The 17,127-nt window shown below is 39.7% G+C and overlaps 1 protein-coding gene across 3 annotated transcripts in view; it reads left to right on the forward strand.

The window, feature by feature from the left end:
* Nucleotides 1-17,127, forward strand: part of Cfap43 (cilia and flagella associated protein 43) — a 72,367-nt gene that overhangs the window by 3,111 nt on the left and 52,129 nt on the right. For all 3 annotated transcript variants that reach the window (XM_090345942.1, XM_090345943.1, XM_090345944.1), the window contains exons 3-9: nucleotides 1,630-1,726; nucleotides 5,403-5,570; nucleotides 6,197-6,347; nucleotides 11,183-11,339; nucleotides 12,611-12,678; nucleotides 15,059-15,190; nucleotides 16,708-16,824. In XM_090345942.1, coding sequence (XP_090202068.1) covers nucleotides 1,630-1,726; nucleotides 5,403-5,570; nucleotides 6,197-6,347; nucleotides 11,183-11,339; nucleotides 12,611-12,678; nucleotides 15,059-15,190; nucleotides 16,708-16,824 — 890 coding nt within the window. The remainder of the gene's footprint in view (nucleotides 1-1,629; nucleotides 1,727-5,402; nucleotides 5,571-6,196; nucleotides 6,348-11,182; nucleotides 11,340-12,610; nucleotides 12,679-15,058; nucleotides 15,191-16,707; nucleotides 16,825-17,127) is intronic.

Raw genomic sequence — 17,127 nt, forward strand, 5'->3', positions numbered from 1 at the left:
AGACAGCTGTGACAGAAAAGTCAAGATTCTACCTCTAAAATGGCCAGTAAAGTGTTGGGCTGGAGGCATGCCTTAAGTTCCAGTCATTCAAAGCAAATCTATAAGCTGGACATCCTGAGTTCAAACCCCAACAATGGCAAGAAAAATAAAAAATTTCACACACACACACACACACACACACACACACACACACACACAGAATCACTACATAGAGCTAAGGATATAGTTCAGTGGTTGAGCACTTTTCTAGCATGTGTATGACCCTAGGTACAAGGCCCAGAAACCCAATTAACCACCAGAAAACCAAGTAGAACTATGGCTCAAGGGATAGGGCTGAAGAGCTCAGGGACAAGAGTTCAAGCCTCATGACAAAAAAATGTTAACACTCTATTTTGGAGGGAAAAATACATATAGCAAGGATAGAAAAATCATTCTATGGGGCCGGGAGTTTGGCCTAGTGGTACAGTGCTTGCCTAGCATGCATGAAGACCTGGGTTCGATTCCTCGGTACCATATACATAGAAAAAAAGCCGGAAATGGTGCTGAGGCTCAAGTGGTAGAGCTCTAGCCTTGAGAAAGTCCAAGGACAGTGCTCAGGCCCTGAGCTCAAGCACAGGACTGGCAAAAAAAAAAAAAAAAAAGAGCTGTTAAAAAAAATTATTATTTCTGCCTTTGTTTAGGATACCCAATAACTGAGTCGCGTTAGGGCTACATTATAGTCTGTTAAAATGAAGTGTGTATGTGTGTGTGTGTGTGTGTGGTCACATTAAGGTTTGAACTCTGGACCAGGCCTCTTGTCCTTTAGCTTTTTTGTTTGCGCCAATACTGAGGTTGGAATTCAGGACCAGGTTCCGAGTCCTTTAGCTTTTTTGTTTATGTCTGTGACCCTACCATTTGAGCTACAGTTCCACTTTCAGGTTCTTAGTAGTTAACTGGAGAAAAGAATTTTCCAGACTTTCCTACCTGGGATGCGTTCAAACTCTGATCCTCAGATCTCAGCCTCTTGAGTAGCTAGAATTACAGACAGGCCTTCTATAATCTCAGGAAGTCAAAGATGTTAAACTAAGGGCCAGGAATAACCTAGGGCTAAAACAAGGAGATAACCTACAATTATAACAGTTGTCCAAAGACCTTGAAGTTTAACTAATTGTAATTACAACGTTATGTGCTTACAAGATATTTTATGGTTCTAGGGTCATCTTAAACCATGCTGGGATACTTATTGTGCACATTATTCTCTGTGTTGCAATGAAGTTTAGAGACAGTGTCTAATAGTCTTAATTCATTGTACTATCTTTTCAAAAATGGATTTTAGCCCAGGCCCAGGGGTAGGGCAGTAGCCTTGAGCTGAAGAGCTCAGGGACAGTGCCCAGGCCGGAGTTCAAGCCCCATGACCTACAAAAAAAAAAAAAAAAAAAAAAAAAGACGAAGAAAAAGAAAGAAAATGGATCTTAACTTGGATCTTGGCTTTCTATGTAGACTTAGAAGTCTAAACAAGAGATCTTTTACTCTGATAATTAAGAGGTTTAGAATTACCTGGAAATCACTAGAAAAGGAGAATAAACTGTAAGGCTATGTAGTGAATCTGAATATGATAATCAAACTCATGTGATGGACTTTATATTTTAGGAAACATTCTTCTGGATTATACTTTGCTTTCATTCAGTTATTGTGGTACCTACCTGGCTAGTTACTCTTCTCTCCCAGAATTTGAACTGGCTCTCTGGTAAGTTCCAGCATCCTACAGCAATCGTTTTCCTGCTTTCCATTTGAATCTTACCCTCTGGGTTTGATAAAAATATGAAATAAAGAATAATAGAAACAGTAATGATTAATACAGTTATTTCAGTTAGGTATACAGTTTGGCAGGGCAATAACTATATGCAGATGGGTGCTGGGAAGCTGAGATCTGAGAATCTGGGCTTGAAGTCAGCCCAAGCAGAAAAATCCATGACTCTGATCTCCAACTAACCAGAAAAAAATCAAAAGTGGAGGTGTGGTTCAAGTGATGAAAGTGCCAGCATTGAGCAGAGAAGCCAAGCAAGAGCACTGAGCCCTGATTTCAAGCCTCAGTATCACCGCACACTCACACACACACACACACACACACACACACACACACACACACACTCGAGAACTACATTATTGTCTTTTGCTTTATTTGTTTTGGTGGAGTGGTCCTAGATTCTTGAACCTAGGGTCTGAGCACTATCCTTGAGCTTTTTCTATATTTTATTTATTTTTTAGCATAAGACAAACTCTTGGAAGTATAACTGTAGCTCAAGTGGTAAAACATTAGACCGGAGCAAAAAAGCTCAGGGAGTACCAAGCCACAGGACTCCTACACATACTCACTTGCACACGTTTTAGAGGATTAGAGGTGTGGCTCAGTCAGTAGAACACTAGCTAATGAGTGAAAGCATCAGGTACCAAGTTAAAGTTCCAGTCTCAGACTTAAAAAAAAAAAAGAGAAAAGACCAAGTCACTGCCACTTGAGCTACAGATATACTTCTGCCTTTTGGAGGATTAATTGATTAGAGATGAATCTCCTGGGCTTTCCTGTCCAGGCTGGCTTCTGACCATGATTTTCAGTTTTCAGCCTCCTGAGTATCTAGAATTACAGATGTGAGCCACCAGTGACCAGTTTATCTTTGTATTTTTATGAACATGATGTAATGCTTCCTTCCCAGTAAGGAAAGAATACAAGTAACAAATACAATGATAAGTTCATAGGGTTTCATCCTTTCTGGAAATTAATGGTTCTTGTGAGTTGTCAGCATGCCTTCTTAACGTTGACATTAAGATGGCCACTGTATTAGAATATCAAAGCAATTTTTTAAAAATTTGTCCATCATGGGGCTTGAACCCAGGGCCTGGGCTCTGTCTCTGCACTCTTCAGCTCAAGGCTAGCACTCTCCACTTGAGCCACAGGGCCACTTCTGGTTTTCTGGTGTCTAATTAGAGATAAGAGTCTCACAAACTTTTCAGGTCCGGGATAGCTTTGAACTGCGATCCTCAGATCTCAGCCTCCTGAGTAGCTAGGATTACAGGTGTGAGTTATGGACACCCTGCAGTAATTGAGTTTAAAAACATTGGAACTGTATCCCATACTTGCCAGCTTGGTAGGGAATTTCTGTGAATTAGACACAGCTCTGATCAGTGCAGGCCAGCTTCACTGTTGCATCCACGCGTGTCTGTCTGTGATATAAACCTCTGCAGGGAGGAATTTGTTTTATTAAAGAAAACTACAAAGTATCCTAGAAATGAATGTCCTTGTACATCAGTTACTTTAAGAACCAGGTTTTGCATATTTAAGTCAGAGGTTCAGAAGCAATGTTCTTTGTGCTACAATGTGTATTTGTTTGTTCTATAAAAATCAGGCAGGGACCAATACAAGATACAAAGTCCATTTTTTTTGTTTTGAAGGGTTTATTGGGAAGTATTTTTCAATATAATATGAGAAACTGATGTAACACAATTCTTCCCTCCTTCAAGGTTTTCTTTCTGTTCTTCTAAACTACTTGCCCAAATATATGTAGTTGGTGAGTGGCTGGTTAGGATTCAAACCTGGAGGGTTCTGAGTTCTTTACAACCTTTTAGTGACCTGTGACACAAAGGGAGCATGGAACAGGTGTGCCTCATCTAATTTAGGTGCAGTGTGGTCATCAGGAAGTGTTTCTTGGGCAGGGAAAGTAATGTGGATATTGTATTTTTTGTTGTTGTTTGTTTGTTTTATTGTAGTTTATTGTCTGGGTGAGGTGTAGGGGGTTACAGTTACTTTTGTCGGGTCACTGGTGCATTACTTCTTGAACATTGATACCCCTTCCCCTCCCCCCACTCCCTCCAATTGTCTCATTTTTCCCCTTGGGAAGGTAATGTTTAAGTAGATAACCTGCATAATTTTGCTAGATCTGTCATCAAAAGTGTAAATGACTTCAACAATAGAAAATCATTGTCCTCAGGTCTGAAGACTAGAATTCCAAGATCCGGGGATTAGGGGGTTGGTGCCTTGTGTAGGCGAGTGGGAAACCTTTGCTGTTCTTGGCCCATAAGCGGCTCCATCCATTGTCTGTATCTTCAGCTTCACATGGTATTTCACTTGTGTATATGGTCCCTTCTCCTAATGTCTCCTTTTTAAAAAACTTTTGTTTTTTTGCCAGTCCCAGGCTTGAGCTCAGGGCCTGGGCACTATCCTTGGATTTTTCTCAAGACTAGAACTCTTCCAGTTGACCCTCAACTCCACTTATGGGTTTTTCTAAGTATGTGGTACCAAGGAGTCAAACCCAGGTCTTCATGCATGCTAGGCAAGCACTCTACCACTAGGCCAAACTCCCGGCACTTAAAAACATTTTTTAATTAATTTTTTTGGTCAGTCCTGGGGCTTGAAACTCAGGGTCACAATTCAAGCCCCACAACCGACAAAAAAAAAAAAAAAAGAAAAAGAAAAAAAAAAAGGAGAGGCCTTGTAAGGGGCGTTAATATAGAGTGCTTGCCGAGTATGCCCAAAGCCCTGGGTTCAGGTTCCTTGGCACTACTTACACAGCAAAAGCCAGTAGTGTTGCTGTGTCTCAAGTGGTAGAGCGCTAGCTTTGAGAAGACCCTGCCTCGGATGGAAGAGTTGGGCTCAGGGAAAGAGGGCCCACAAAGAATGCGAGTGGGCTGAGCTTAATTGACCTGTATGAAAATAGAGTATGGAAACCTGTTGAAATTGTTTAAGAAGGAATCTCAGCAAATAAACAATTGATATGACTGAGTACAGGAAACTCAGATCCATATGGAGCACTTTAGCATAGCACTTAGAGATTTAAATTTAAACATGTACTTTTTAGAAAATGTAATAATATATTCTATTTTCTAGCTTTGTCTGAATTCCAGTTGAATAAGGAGGATAAAATGGCCTTTTGTGCCGGGTGCTGTGGCTCACACCTGTAATCCTAGCTACTCAGGAGGCTGAGATCCGAGCATTGCAGTTCAAAGCCAGCCTGACACTAAAGACCCTGAGACTCTTATCTCTAATTAACCACTAGAAAATTGGAAGTGGCACTGTGACTCAAGGGATAGCCTGCAGCTGAAGAGCTGAGGGACAACACCCAGGCCCAGGTGCAGGGCTGTATCCTTGAGCTGAAGAGTTCAGGGCCAGTGCACAAGCCCAGAGTTCAAGCTGCACAACCGACAAAAAAATGGTCTTTTTGTACAGCATTTGACAGAGTAAATTTAAATATATATAAACTATTCTGTTTCTTAGAATATATATAAATATGATGTTCATATAATAAATTCTAGAAATTGTATCATAAATATGCCCCAATCTATGTAAATTATCTCAGTTATATAAATATTCACACCACAGCACCATAAAATTTAACTCATTCATCTCCCTTTAAATGCTATTTTCCTCTAAGGAACTGGGAATTAAATGTCATCTTGTGCAAGAAATCACAGCTTGGCATGGATGTGAGCCAGATGTCTTTCAACCCCATGAACTGGCACCAGCTTTGCTTATCAAGTTCAAGTTCTGTGAGCGTGTGGACCATTGAAAGAAGCAACCAGGAGCATTATTTAAAACCAAAGTAGGAGATTTTGTTACTGCAAAATTGCAATGTGAACATGCAAATGGTTGCATTCATGTAGCGGGAGAGGGGTTAATTTAATAAGATGAAGCAGATTTGTACATGCACATATATACATACATACAGCTCATTCTAAGATACAACATCTTTCTAGGTCTATAATTACTAGAACAATGGTTGGCAATTCAAATAGGTTCTTACTGACTTGACTTGTGAACCTTTAAAGCTGGAGACAATTCTTATAAATAATCCAAATACTAGTATTAACTTAAAATTTTGGAACGGAAATTCTCACATCTAAAACCCTCTTGGTAGGTGGTACCTGCCAACTTTAGCTTTTGGTTAATGATTGGTTACATAATGGTTAGTTACAATCCTCATCCCCCACATTGTCTGCCTGACCCCCACCAACATTCAGCTTCACAAATTCCTGCCTAGAACAATCTGATCATCCTTGTACACCTAACTTACACCTTTTCACAATGTGTACTATTCAGACATATTCTAAGACCTACCATGTGGTTTTTACATTGCAACACAACCTTGTATAGCACTAATATGCAGCTATTGTGCCGGTGATTAGTTTCTATTAATCCAGTTTTTTTAAATGTCTCTTTTTATTCCAGGTCAGTAAAACTACCTCTAGAAGATGGGACATTTTTTAATGAAATAGATATACTTTTCCCCACTTCATTGTCCAAGGATCCCATCTATGGGCCTGTGCTGCCCCTGTCTGCCATTGCTGGGCTCGTAGGTGAGGAGGCAGAAACTTTCAGGGTAAGTGATGGAGTTCTTGGCCTAACGAGGGAGGTCTGGGAAGTGTGACCTCAGTTGATGGTTTATGAGCCATTGATGATAGAGAGTACAAGATGTACATGTTAGCTACAGAGGAGACAAGTAACAAAGAGTTTTGAGTTTGGAAGACTGGAAGATAATGGAAGGAATGGGAAGCCCAGGTGTGATTCAAGCTTTGGACCCCTGAAGGGAAGGGGCCAGGAAGCATCAGGTCAAGATGCTGGGTGGGAAGTTAGCAAGAAGAGCCAGAGCAAGAAAGTAGCCTGATAAGGCATAATCAGTGAGGGCACAGTGATAACTCTGTGCTGTGGGATGTTGAGTAGGAGGACCAGGCAGAGTAGTGGGACAAGTCCCTACAGGAAAGAGCATTGTTCTTTGTGCCTATGGGTCTGAATTATGCTGATGTTCATGTTAAACTTAAGCAGATGCTTCAAAAGACTGCAGAGGGGCTGGTGCCAGTGGCTCATGTCTGTAATCCTAGTTACACAGGAGGCCAAGATGTGAGGATTGCAGTTCAAAGCCAGCCCAGACACTAAAGTCCGTGAGACTTTTATCTCCAGTTGATCACCAGAAAACTGGAAGTAGTGCTGTGGCACAAGTGGTAGAGTGCTGGCTGTGAGCTGAATTGCTCAGAGACAGTGCCCAGGTCCACAGTTCAAGCCCCATGACTGGAAAAAAACAAACCAAAACAAAAACAAAAACACTGCAGAGAATGAAGTTTAAAAAAAATGTTAAAAGTCCAATCCAATGTGATGATTGGTTTTTTAAGAAAAATCTATTTAAGAAGTAGAAGAACAGGCTCAACCCTCAATATTTCTCTAACAGATGCCACTGATTTTCCTTTTTGAGTTATAGAAAATGATTAATTTGTAGTGTAGAGCATAGCCTTGGAAAGGTGACCACATTCAACCACAAGGGGGCAGCAAAGTAAAATCAGATGAGCCACCAAGGTTGACACCCTTGTTTGCTAGTTGTTGCTTAGAACACCCAATTTTTGAGTGTCCCCAAGTCTATTTTGCTGCCATAAATTTCTATAAGAGCCTTGCCTCTCATGTTTTGTACTAACATGATAAGTTATGCATAAAACATTGAAGATTTGGGCAAGTTGTTCTTGACATTTCGGAAAGTGCTATGACAAACTCCTTTAAACACACATAAAATTACCATTAAAGAAAAAATTCACAGCCAGGAGTTTGGCCTAGTGGTAGCGTGCTTGCCTAGCATGCACGAAGACCCGGGCTCGATTCCTTGGTACCACATACTTAGAAAAAGCCAGAAATGGTGCTGAGGCTCAAGTGGTAAAGTTCTAGCCTTGAGAAAAATCCAAGGACAGTCCTCAGGCCTTGAGCTCAAGCCCAGGACTGGCAAAAAAAAAAAAAAAAAAAAAAAAAAAAAATTCACATAAGGCTGGAAGTTTGGCCTAGTGGTAGAGTGCTTACCTAGCATGCACGAAGACCCAGGTTCGATTCCTCGGTACCACAAATATAGAAAAACTCCAGAAGTGGTGCTGAGGCTCAAGTGGTAGAGCTCTATCCTTGAGAAAGACCACGGACAGTGCTCAGGCCCTGAGCTCAAAGCTAAAATTGGCAAAATAAATAAATAAATAAATAAATAAATAAATAAATAAATAAAATTCACATAAGAATAGATATCTTCATAGGATATTTTCCCTCTCCATATGTGTTAACTATTTTTTTAAAGTCAGTCAGGGGGCTTGAACTCTGGACATTTTCCCTGAGCTCTTCAACTCAAGGCTACTGTCCTACCTCTGAGCCACAATCCCTTTTCCCATTTTCTGGTGGTTAATTGGAGATAAGAGTCTCACATTCTTTAGTGCCTGGGATGGCTTTAAATTGCGATCCTCATATCTCAGCCTCCTGAGTAGCTAGGATTACAGGTTTGAGCCACCGTGCCCAGCAGCCATTTTATTTTTTAGTCAGAAATTTAATGTTAGAAATTGACAACTCTACATCACACTGGGGATGTTCATAAAGGAATGTACTTTTTATTTAGGTTAGAAATTAATTTCCCGTAATTTACCTTTTTGTCTTATAGGTAAATAAGGTAAGAGACATTGGTAAAAGATTAATTGCTAGCCGTTGAATGAGAGCATAATGAAAAATAGAACTCAGTGTCTTGATTTCATTCCTGTCTTTGCATGTTATTCCTTGTGACTTGAGTACAAGGGCAAAGCGAGCAGTAATGGCTTAGTCTATGCAAGAGACTTGCAAACTGGTAAGCTGAGACTTTTATAAGACTGCAAACATGAAATCAGCCCATTCCTTATCTTTCCTGCAGCTAATGCTAGAAGGACACATTATAGGCTTAAAACCAGACCCAAGAAAATTACATGATTTATTTAAGGCATTAAAAACATGTCCCATTGTGGAGTGGGGAAAATCAAAGGCAGATGTCATATGGGCAGAAATTGGATACAAGATTTATCAATTTTATCTCAAAGGTCCAATTTCCTTTTTTAATTTACTTATTAAATAGAAATCTCTATTATAAACTCAAGTATTCCTACATATATTTGCCTTATTTATATTTTTTAAAGCAGTATTAAGTTGGAATCCAATTTTTCATGTTTTATTTTGACAAAAATGTTTATGATCCTAGAAGTAGGAGTTAGCAAATTGTTTTAAAACTCTCTGAATTGAAATTACATCTGCTCACATAATTCATATAAGAGTAAATTTCTATTTAAAATTATAACTCATATGTTTATTTAAAAAGATAATAGAAAAGGGACCAGGAGTTTGGCCTAGTGGTTAAAGTGCTTGCCTAGCATGCATGAAGACCTGGGTTCGATTCCTCAGTACCACATATATAGAAAAGCCGGAAGTGGTGCTGAGGCTCAAGTGGTAGAGCTCTAGCCTTGAGAAAGTCCAAGGACAGGGCTCAGGCCCTGAGCTCAAGCCCAGGACTGGCAAAAAAAAAAAAAGATAATAGAAAGACATATTCTTTATTTTAAAGAGGACAAAAAGACCACATACACACCCAGAAAATTCCAAGTTTTAATCCTTATGTTCTATTTCAGATGCACAGATTTATTCCTGTTGGGAGAATCAGATTGGCAATGGGGTTCTTGTTTTATAGATTAAAAAAAGATTTTGAGAGCCAGGCATCATGATATAGGAGGAACTCAAGTTTGAAGCCAACCTGAGCAACAGAGCAGCACCTTATCTCAAGAGTTAAAGAAGACTACCATCAAGTTACTTTCTTTTGTTGTTATGTTTTATAATAGCCTATGATCAAATGTTATCAAGAGAACTTTTCAATAATGGCGATTCAATAACTCTTTTCATTATGAGCTAAACTTCTGTCAGACACTATGGGAATGTCATTAGTTGATAGAAGTTTTATCTTTTTTTTTTTTTTTTTTTTTTTGCCAGTCCTGGGCTTGGGCTCAGGGCTTGAGCACTGTCCTTGGACTTTCTCAAGGCTAGAGCTCTACCACTTGAGCCTCAGCACCACTTCTAGCTTTTTGCTATGTATGTGGGGTACCGAGGAATTGAACCCGGGTCTTCGTGCATGCTAGGCAAGCACTCTACCACTAGGCCAAACTCCCGGCCCTAGAAGTTTTATCTTTTTGGGCAGTTTTGCCTTTTACAAAAATTACAGTTCACTGGGTAGGTAACCATTTGCTTACATATATATATACATATATATATGTACATACATATTAACTAGCCAATGATATGTCACAATGGGTGGTATATAACCAACACTAATATGTATTTTCTGAGCTGTCAGTCATGCAACAACTTTGTATCACATGGGAACCTGGTAGAAATAGTTGGGTGGGTACTGTCATACTTGTCACTACCTTGAACCTACAAACTCTTCATAGATTAAAACAACAATGGATATATTACCAAACAATTAGATATTTATTAGAAGGCTAGCATGTACCTATCTGAACAGAGACCTGAATATCTGGTTTCCAACAATCACCTTCTCTCTATTCCATACCATCAGTTAGTTTTACTGTTTCCTTCATCAGGATGTAAGCACTGTGAGGTAGATTAAAAAAATTCTTTTTCATTGTTATGTTCCTGTGCCTAAACCTTGTTAGAATGTGGTAAATGCCTATTCATATTTTATTAAAGGAATTAATGCCTGAGTAAGACAAGGAAATAAACATGGAACTCTTTAGGAAATTAAAAATTCTATGAATCAGGACCCATAGCTTAACAAAAACATTTTCTGTATCAATGAATGCAAGGATGGCCTTAAAGAAAACAAGGGCATTATGTCAGGACAAGTGCAACTCTCAAGAGTATAGCTCAGCAAAATGATCTAACACCACACAGGATAGCTTAAGGCCCACAGTAGAACAATCACAGCTCCCCGCTGAGTCTCCAAGTCAGCTGACTCAGCAGAGGCTCCAAGCCCACCTCCCATCCAGTGATCCTCTGCAAATTCAGGAGAGAGGAACTCTCAGGAGCTGTTCTACAAAAGCAGCTCATAGCCACACTATGACTTTCTTAGGCTTAAGATACTGAAAAAGTCCACAAAGAAATACTTCAGAACTTGCTACTCCAAACTGTCAAGAGAATCTGACTGTAGAGAGTTCTGAATGAGTTAGCAGGGGTGCCACCTTTTTTCCTGAATGAATTAGAACAGAGAGAAAAATAGTCTGAGGAAGCAGTTCACTTAGTTGTCGGCACGAATGAAATTTTGTTCTGTTTTTTTTTTTTTTTTTTTTTTTTTTACCATGCATTGGTTTATTTTTGGCATTGTTTTGGGTGGGTGTTTCTCTGACTTCTCTGTGTTTGCTGTCTTAACATAAGATTGTTATTCTCTCCCCAAAGCCAAAAGATGATGTTTATCCTTTGCTTCACCCTACCATGCATTGCTGGACTCCAACAAGCGACTTGTATGTGGGTTGTGAGGAAGGTCATCTTCTAATGATTAACGCAGAGACCTTAAAGGTGACCGTGCTGCAGAAGAGGGAAGAGACGCTATTGGGTGAGAGCTCTGTGACATCTCTCATGAATATAGTTTTGCCACCATGTGAAGATGGATGTCTTGTGCCCCATTTGCTTTCTCTTTCTTTTTATTCTTTTTTTCTTCTTTTTTTTTTTTTTTTTACCAGTCCTGGGCTTTGCGCTCAGGGCCTGAGCACTGGCCTTGGGCTTTCTCAAGGCTAGAGCTCTACCACTTGAGCCACAGCACCACTTCCACCTTTTACTATGTATATGATACTGAGGCATCAAACCCTGGCCTACGTGCATGCTAGGCAAACACTCTATCACTAGGTCAAACTCCCAGCCCTGCTTTCCCTTTCTTGAAGAACTCTTGATATCTTCCTTCCTTTTATCCTCTAAAATTTACCAAGTCCTGTGGGTGCTCCTTACTGCTTGCTAGTGTATATTAGTTATTGTTGATCCTATATTCTTTGTGTTCTCCTACCACTTATATACATTTCATGTATCACAACAGCATCATAAGAAGATACACCTCTCCCTCTGTGATACAGATGAGGTTGAGAAATATGCTTAAGATTCCTATCAACCGTGGAACTGACATTTGCATCCAAACAATAAGGCTTCAGAGTTCAAGCTCTTAGCTATTTACCAGTATCCTTTCCTATAATATTCCCACTCTACTTGATCAACTAGTCATACCTTTTCCTGTCTCCTACTTCTTCAACCCCTTTCTTCTTCACCACCATCTTCTTGACTTCCAGCTGCCATCTTGAAAATGACCTATTTGCTGCCATTTGGACTTCAAGGAGAACCTGATCTATTACTCTCTTTCAGATCCACTGTCCATCTCTGATCTCAGGGTATGGTCAGAGTGTGGCTAGGGTCACAAGGACGAGGAACAAGAAGTGAACCAGTTTGTCTAGATCATTGTTTCAAAAGAACACAGGGTCATCTTGCCATAGCTGACCTCTCATGTCCAGCCAAGGCCATCTGATCATGGGCAGATATCAAAAACTATGGAATGTATATGGAACTCCCATTGGAATTGTGAATTGGCCGATTAACTTAGCCACTATTTAACAATAAATCTAGAAAGCAGTGACAGTAGGCTGGCTAGGATAATTTCCTGAGAAGTAAAATATATGCAGTATATAATTCTTAATGCTAGTTGCATAGATCTGATAGTACTAAAATTCAAAACAACTTGTTTTATTTATATAACTAATGTTACTAAGTAGCTTTGATTGTTCATTGTTACATTGTTCTAATCATGTGATTTCTACTTTTTTTGTCTTTCTTTTCCAAAAAAAGATGGAACAAATCTTATCAATCCGATCACCTTGGTATATCAGAAGGATGGCATTCTTACTTCTGGAATTGTAATGTATTTTATTTTCATAATGAATTGCTTTCATGAAAAAATACAATTTCCATTTATTGCCATTTACCATCCCAGTACTCTGGGATGTCAAATGCTGCCAGATTTTTAAACTTTTTTTCTCATTGGATGCTTTTATAAGATGTATTATGAAAAATTTCCAGTTATGTGTAAAAGTAGAAAAGACAGGTAATGGACTATACCACATGTTTATATTATAAAAAATAGTAACAATAGTAAACTATTGTAAAAATAGTTTTAAAATCAGTCATTCTTCCCCTATCTGTAGGAAATGCTTACTCCCTATAATCATTAGGAAATGACATTTTAAAAAATCAGTCCTGGGGCTTGAACTCTGAGCCTGGGTGATGTTCCTAAGCCTCTTTGTGCTCAAGGATTACACTCTATCACTTGTGCCATAGTGCCACTTCTGACTTTTTCTGAGTATTTTATTGGAGATAATGTATCTCACGGACTTTCCTGTCCTGGCTGGCTTCAACCTAGTATCCTCCAATCTCAGCCTTCTGAGTAGCTAGGATTACAAGCATGATCTACCGGTGGGCAGCTTGGTTTCCATTTTTATAACAGTGAATTGACAGGTATAAATTTAGAAACTATACTTCAGTTTAGGCTTCTATGCATGACTAGCTTATACGTATCATATTGTTGCTATTGCCAATAGAATTAGAAATAGAATAGAATTAATGGCCCCCATTGATGTGGTGGTTACTTATCCCCTTGGTTAACTATGTTATTTTATTGGTTCTCACAACAATTTTATCAGTAGAAATTTGTCCTCTTCTTATCCCTTCATTGGTAGTCACAGAAATCACCAGCAAGTAAGTTGAAGAGCTAGGTTTGAGTCCAATGATGTCACCTTTCATGGTCTATTCTCTCATGTAGAAGAACACAGAGCCCTAAGAGGTAGAAAATGGTGTTTTCCCATTGCTGAAATCAACCTAAGTATTGCTAAGGTTTGTAACTGACTTGCACAAAAGTCTCAGGAAAAGTATAGCTGTCTCTAGTCCATGACTAGCATCAGGGTGAAAGACAACCAGAAGTAGTTTTGAGTCCATATGCCTACATTCAGCTTGTATTTCTCTCTCCTAACTTGGCAGTGGACAACCACCTTCTCTTTTTTTTTTACATTTAGCCTCTACTTACTTCTAATTAACCACCAGAAGAAGTGGAGTTTTGGCACAAAGTGGTAGTGCAATAGCCTTGAGCAAAAGAACTCAGGGATAGCACCCTGGTCCTGAGTTCTTGCCCCACAGCTGACAAAACAAAGAAAGAAGAAAGAAAGAAATGCACATATTAATGATTAATGGATATACTCAGGGATCTGTGAATTAAGGATAGTTTCATACAGAAGACACACACACACACATACTGCCTCATTTGTCCTACTTCCTGAACGGTAAATAATGTGGCAAGAAAGTAGATATTAAGGATATTCAAATACCTGGGACCGGGAGTTTGGCCTAGTGGTTAAAGTGCTTGCCTAGCATGCATGAAGACCCGGGTTCAATTCCTCGGTACCACATACGTAGAAAAAAGCCGGAGGTGGTGTTGAGGCTCAAGTGGTAGAGCTCTAGCCTTGAGAAAGTCCAAGGACAGTGCTCAGGCCCTGAGCTCAAGCCCAGGACTGGCAAAAAAAAAAAAGATATTCAAATACCAGTTCCATCCAGTAGATACAGGAGCTGCAGATGAAGACATGCCCATGCAATGCTATTTCATAGTCTAAATAATACCATGGGTACTAGGAATGAATTTCACAACAGACATGATTAAACTGAAGAAGTCTCCCCCACCCTCTGCTTTTATATGGTCAGATTGTACCAGGGCTAGCTTAAAAGAACAGATCAGAAGGGCTTATTCCAAGAGGCAGATCACAGGATATTAGGAAGTGGTAAGATAAATACTTTGGCTAACAGATCCAGGATATCAGGAAGCAGGAAAGGGGGTACATATATAGGCATTCATTCCTGTCTTTTAACAGGATTACTGCAGAAGATGAAACCTTCTGCAGTCACACAGCCAGGATTTTCCACCAGCATCATTCATTCTCAAAGTGCACCCATCATACCTCCTGCAGCCAGTCACAGTCCTTCCAGGGCTCAAGGGTTCCCATATTCAAAGAAAGGAATGACCAGCAAAATATTAGGTCATTGAAACATGAGTCACAAATGTATAACACTGTAGCTCTGACAAAGTAATATAGTTCTCAGTTGCTTAAAGATGGAGGGAAAATATGTTCTAATAATGACAACACAAATGGTAATCCCATATAATGATAACCCATGAGCCTCTGCTTGTCTAATGAGGATGTGCTGACCAAGACTGGCTTTCTACACTTATCTCTCATTGTATTTGGTCTGTAGGATGGCGTGCTATATTCTTTTATTGTTAAAGATTCAAAGTACAGTACAACAAAATTTCTTGACATGAAGGAACCTGTGAGACATTTGGTGTTTTCTCCCAATTATAAGACATTGATAATTCAAACAGAAAAGGTAGGTTAGAGGACACTTTCTTTCCATTATTTTTCTTTTTTCCTTGATAAACAATGTTTATCAGCATTGCACAACAAGCTCTCGCCTGTAATCTCTACTAGGCAGAATGGTGAGAGGATTGCAGTCCTGGTTAGTTCAGGTGAAAAAAAAATAAAGTTTGTGAGATTTCCATAGCCTATGTAGCCAGCCTGAGAAAAAATTTATGAGACCCTCCCCCTTCCCCATCTTTTTTTTTTGTTTTGGGGGATTTTTTTTTTGCTTGTGCTTCCTTCCCCATCTTAACAAAGAAAGCTGGATATGATCCTGAGCACTTGTCACCCCAGGTGTAGCAGGAAGCATAAATAGCATAACTGTAATCCGAATTGTCTCAGGGAAAAAACAAGATCCTATCTCAAAAGTGATCAGAGGAAATAAAAGGCTGGATGTGTAGTGGCTCAAGTGGGAGATTACCTCCCACTGGAGGAGGAGAAAGGAAGAGGAGGGGGAGGAGGAGGAAAAAGAGGAGGAAGAGGAGGAAGAAGAGAGGAAGAGGAGGAGATGAGACAGAGGAGGAAGAGGAGATGAAACAGGAAGCAGAGAAGGAGGAGGAGATGGAGATGCCTGTAATCCTAGCTTCTCAGGAAACTGAGATATAAGGATCATGATTTGAAGCCAGCCAGGACAAGAAAGTATGTGAGACTCTGATTTTCAGAAAAGACCAGAAGTGGTGCTGTGGCTCAAGTGGTAGAGCACTAGAAGCAAAAGAAGCTCAGGGACAGAGTTTAAGTCCCAGAATTGGCAAAATTTTTCTTCTTTCTTCTTTCCTCCCCCTCCTCCTCCTCATCTTCTTCTTCTTCTTCTTTTCCTTCCCCTCTTCTTCTCCCTCCTCCTCCTCTTCCTCTTTTTTTTTTTGCCAGTCCTGGGCTTGAGCTCAGGGCCTAAGCACTGTCCTTGGATTTTCTCAAGGCTAGAGCTCTACCACTTGAGCCTCAGCACCACTTCAGGCTTTTTCTATATATGTGGTACCAAGGAATCGAACCCGAGTCTTCGTGCATGCTAGGCAAGCACTTTAACCAGTAGGCCAAACTCCCGGCCCCGCTCCTCTTCCTCTTGATACTCAAATTCTTTATTGCTGATTCATTCCTGATGAATTTAATCATTTATTTCAAAATAACAGTTTTCATCTTTTGCATTCATTTTTTGCCTTAAAAACTATTTTTTTGGGGGGCCGGGAGTTTGGCCTAGTGGTAGAGTGCTTGCCTAGCATGCACAAAGACCCGGGTTCAATTCCTCGGTACCGCATACATAGAAAAAAGCCAGAAGTGGTGCTGAGGCTCAAATGGAAGAGCTCTAGCCTTGAGAAAGTCCAAGGACAGGGTTCATGCCCTAGATTTTAAGTTCTTCAAGGTCAAGGCTTCTTGATTCCTATGATTTCCCATCACCTGTTTCTACACATTGCCTTTTAGTAAGTGTATAATATTTGTTGAACTCAATGCAATAATTGTAATGTGTTTCTTTTCCCTCTGTCTATGCTTTAGGGATCTATTTTTACCTACACTTTTGGTCAGGTGACACCATTACAAAAAATCCTAGATGCTTGTGATGGGAATTTTCAGGCAGTTGACTTTGTCACTCCTGGAAACAAATTCTTCATGGTAAGAAATATTTTATTGCAAACAATGAAATTGAATGTAAAATGTTTCAAGATTTAAATTCCTGTTCACATGTAATTACATAACTTTGGATTCATTTGCAGAGAATGCAAATGAGAGTCAGAGTGTATGTTTGAGATTAACAGCAGGAATGGCAAGCATTTCCATGGTTAAATCTATTCTTCTGTTAGAATGATGTCATCATATTGTGACCTCATAGTTTTGCCTCCTAAAAATAGCAAAGCAATGAGATCTTAGAATCCATCCACTTTATATTCACCAACCAAGCTCTGAGTCTTGTGTCTG

This window comes from Megascapheus bottae, chromosome 15, assembly GCF_031878675.1.
Source record: "Megascapheus bottae isolate mThoBot1 chromosome 15, mThoBot2.hap1, whole genome shotgun sequence".
Classification (NCBI taxonomy): Eukaryota; Metazoa; Chordata; class Mammalia; order Rodentia; family Geomyidae; genus Megascapheus; species Megascapheus bottae.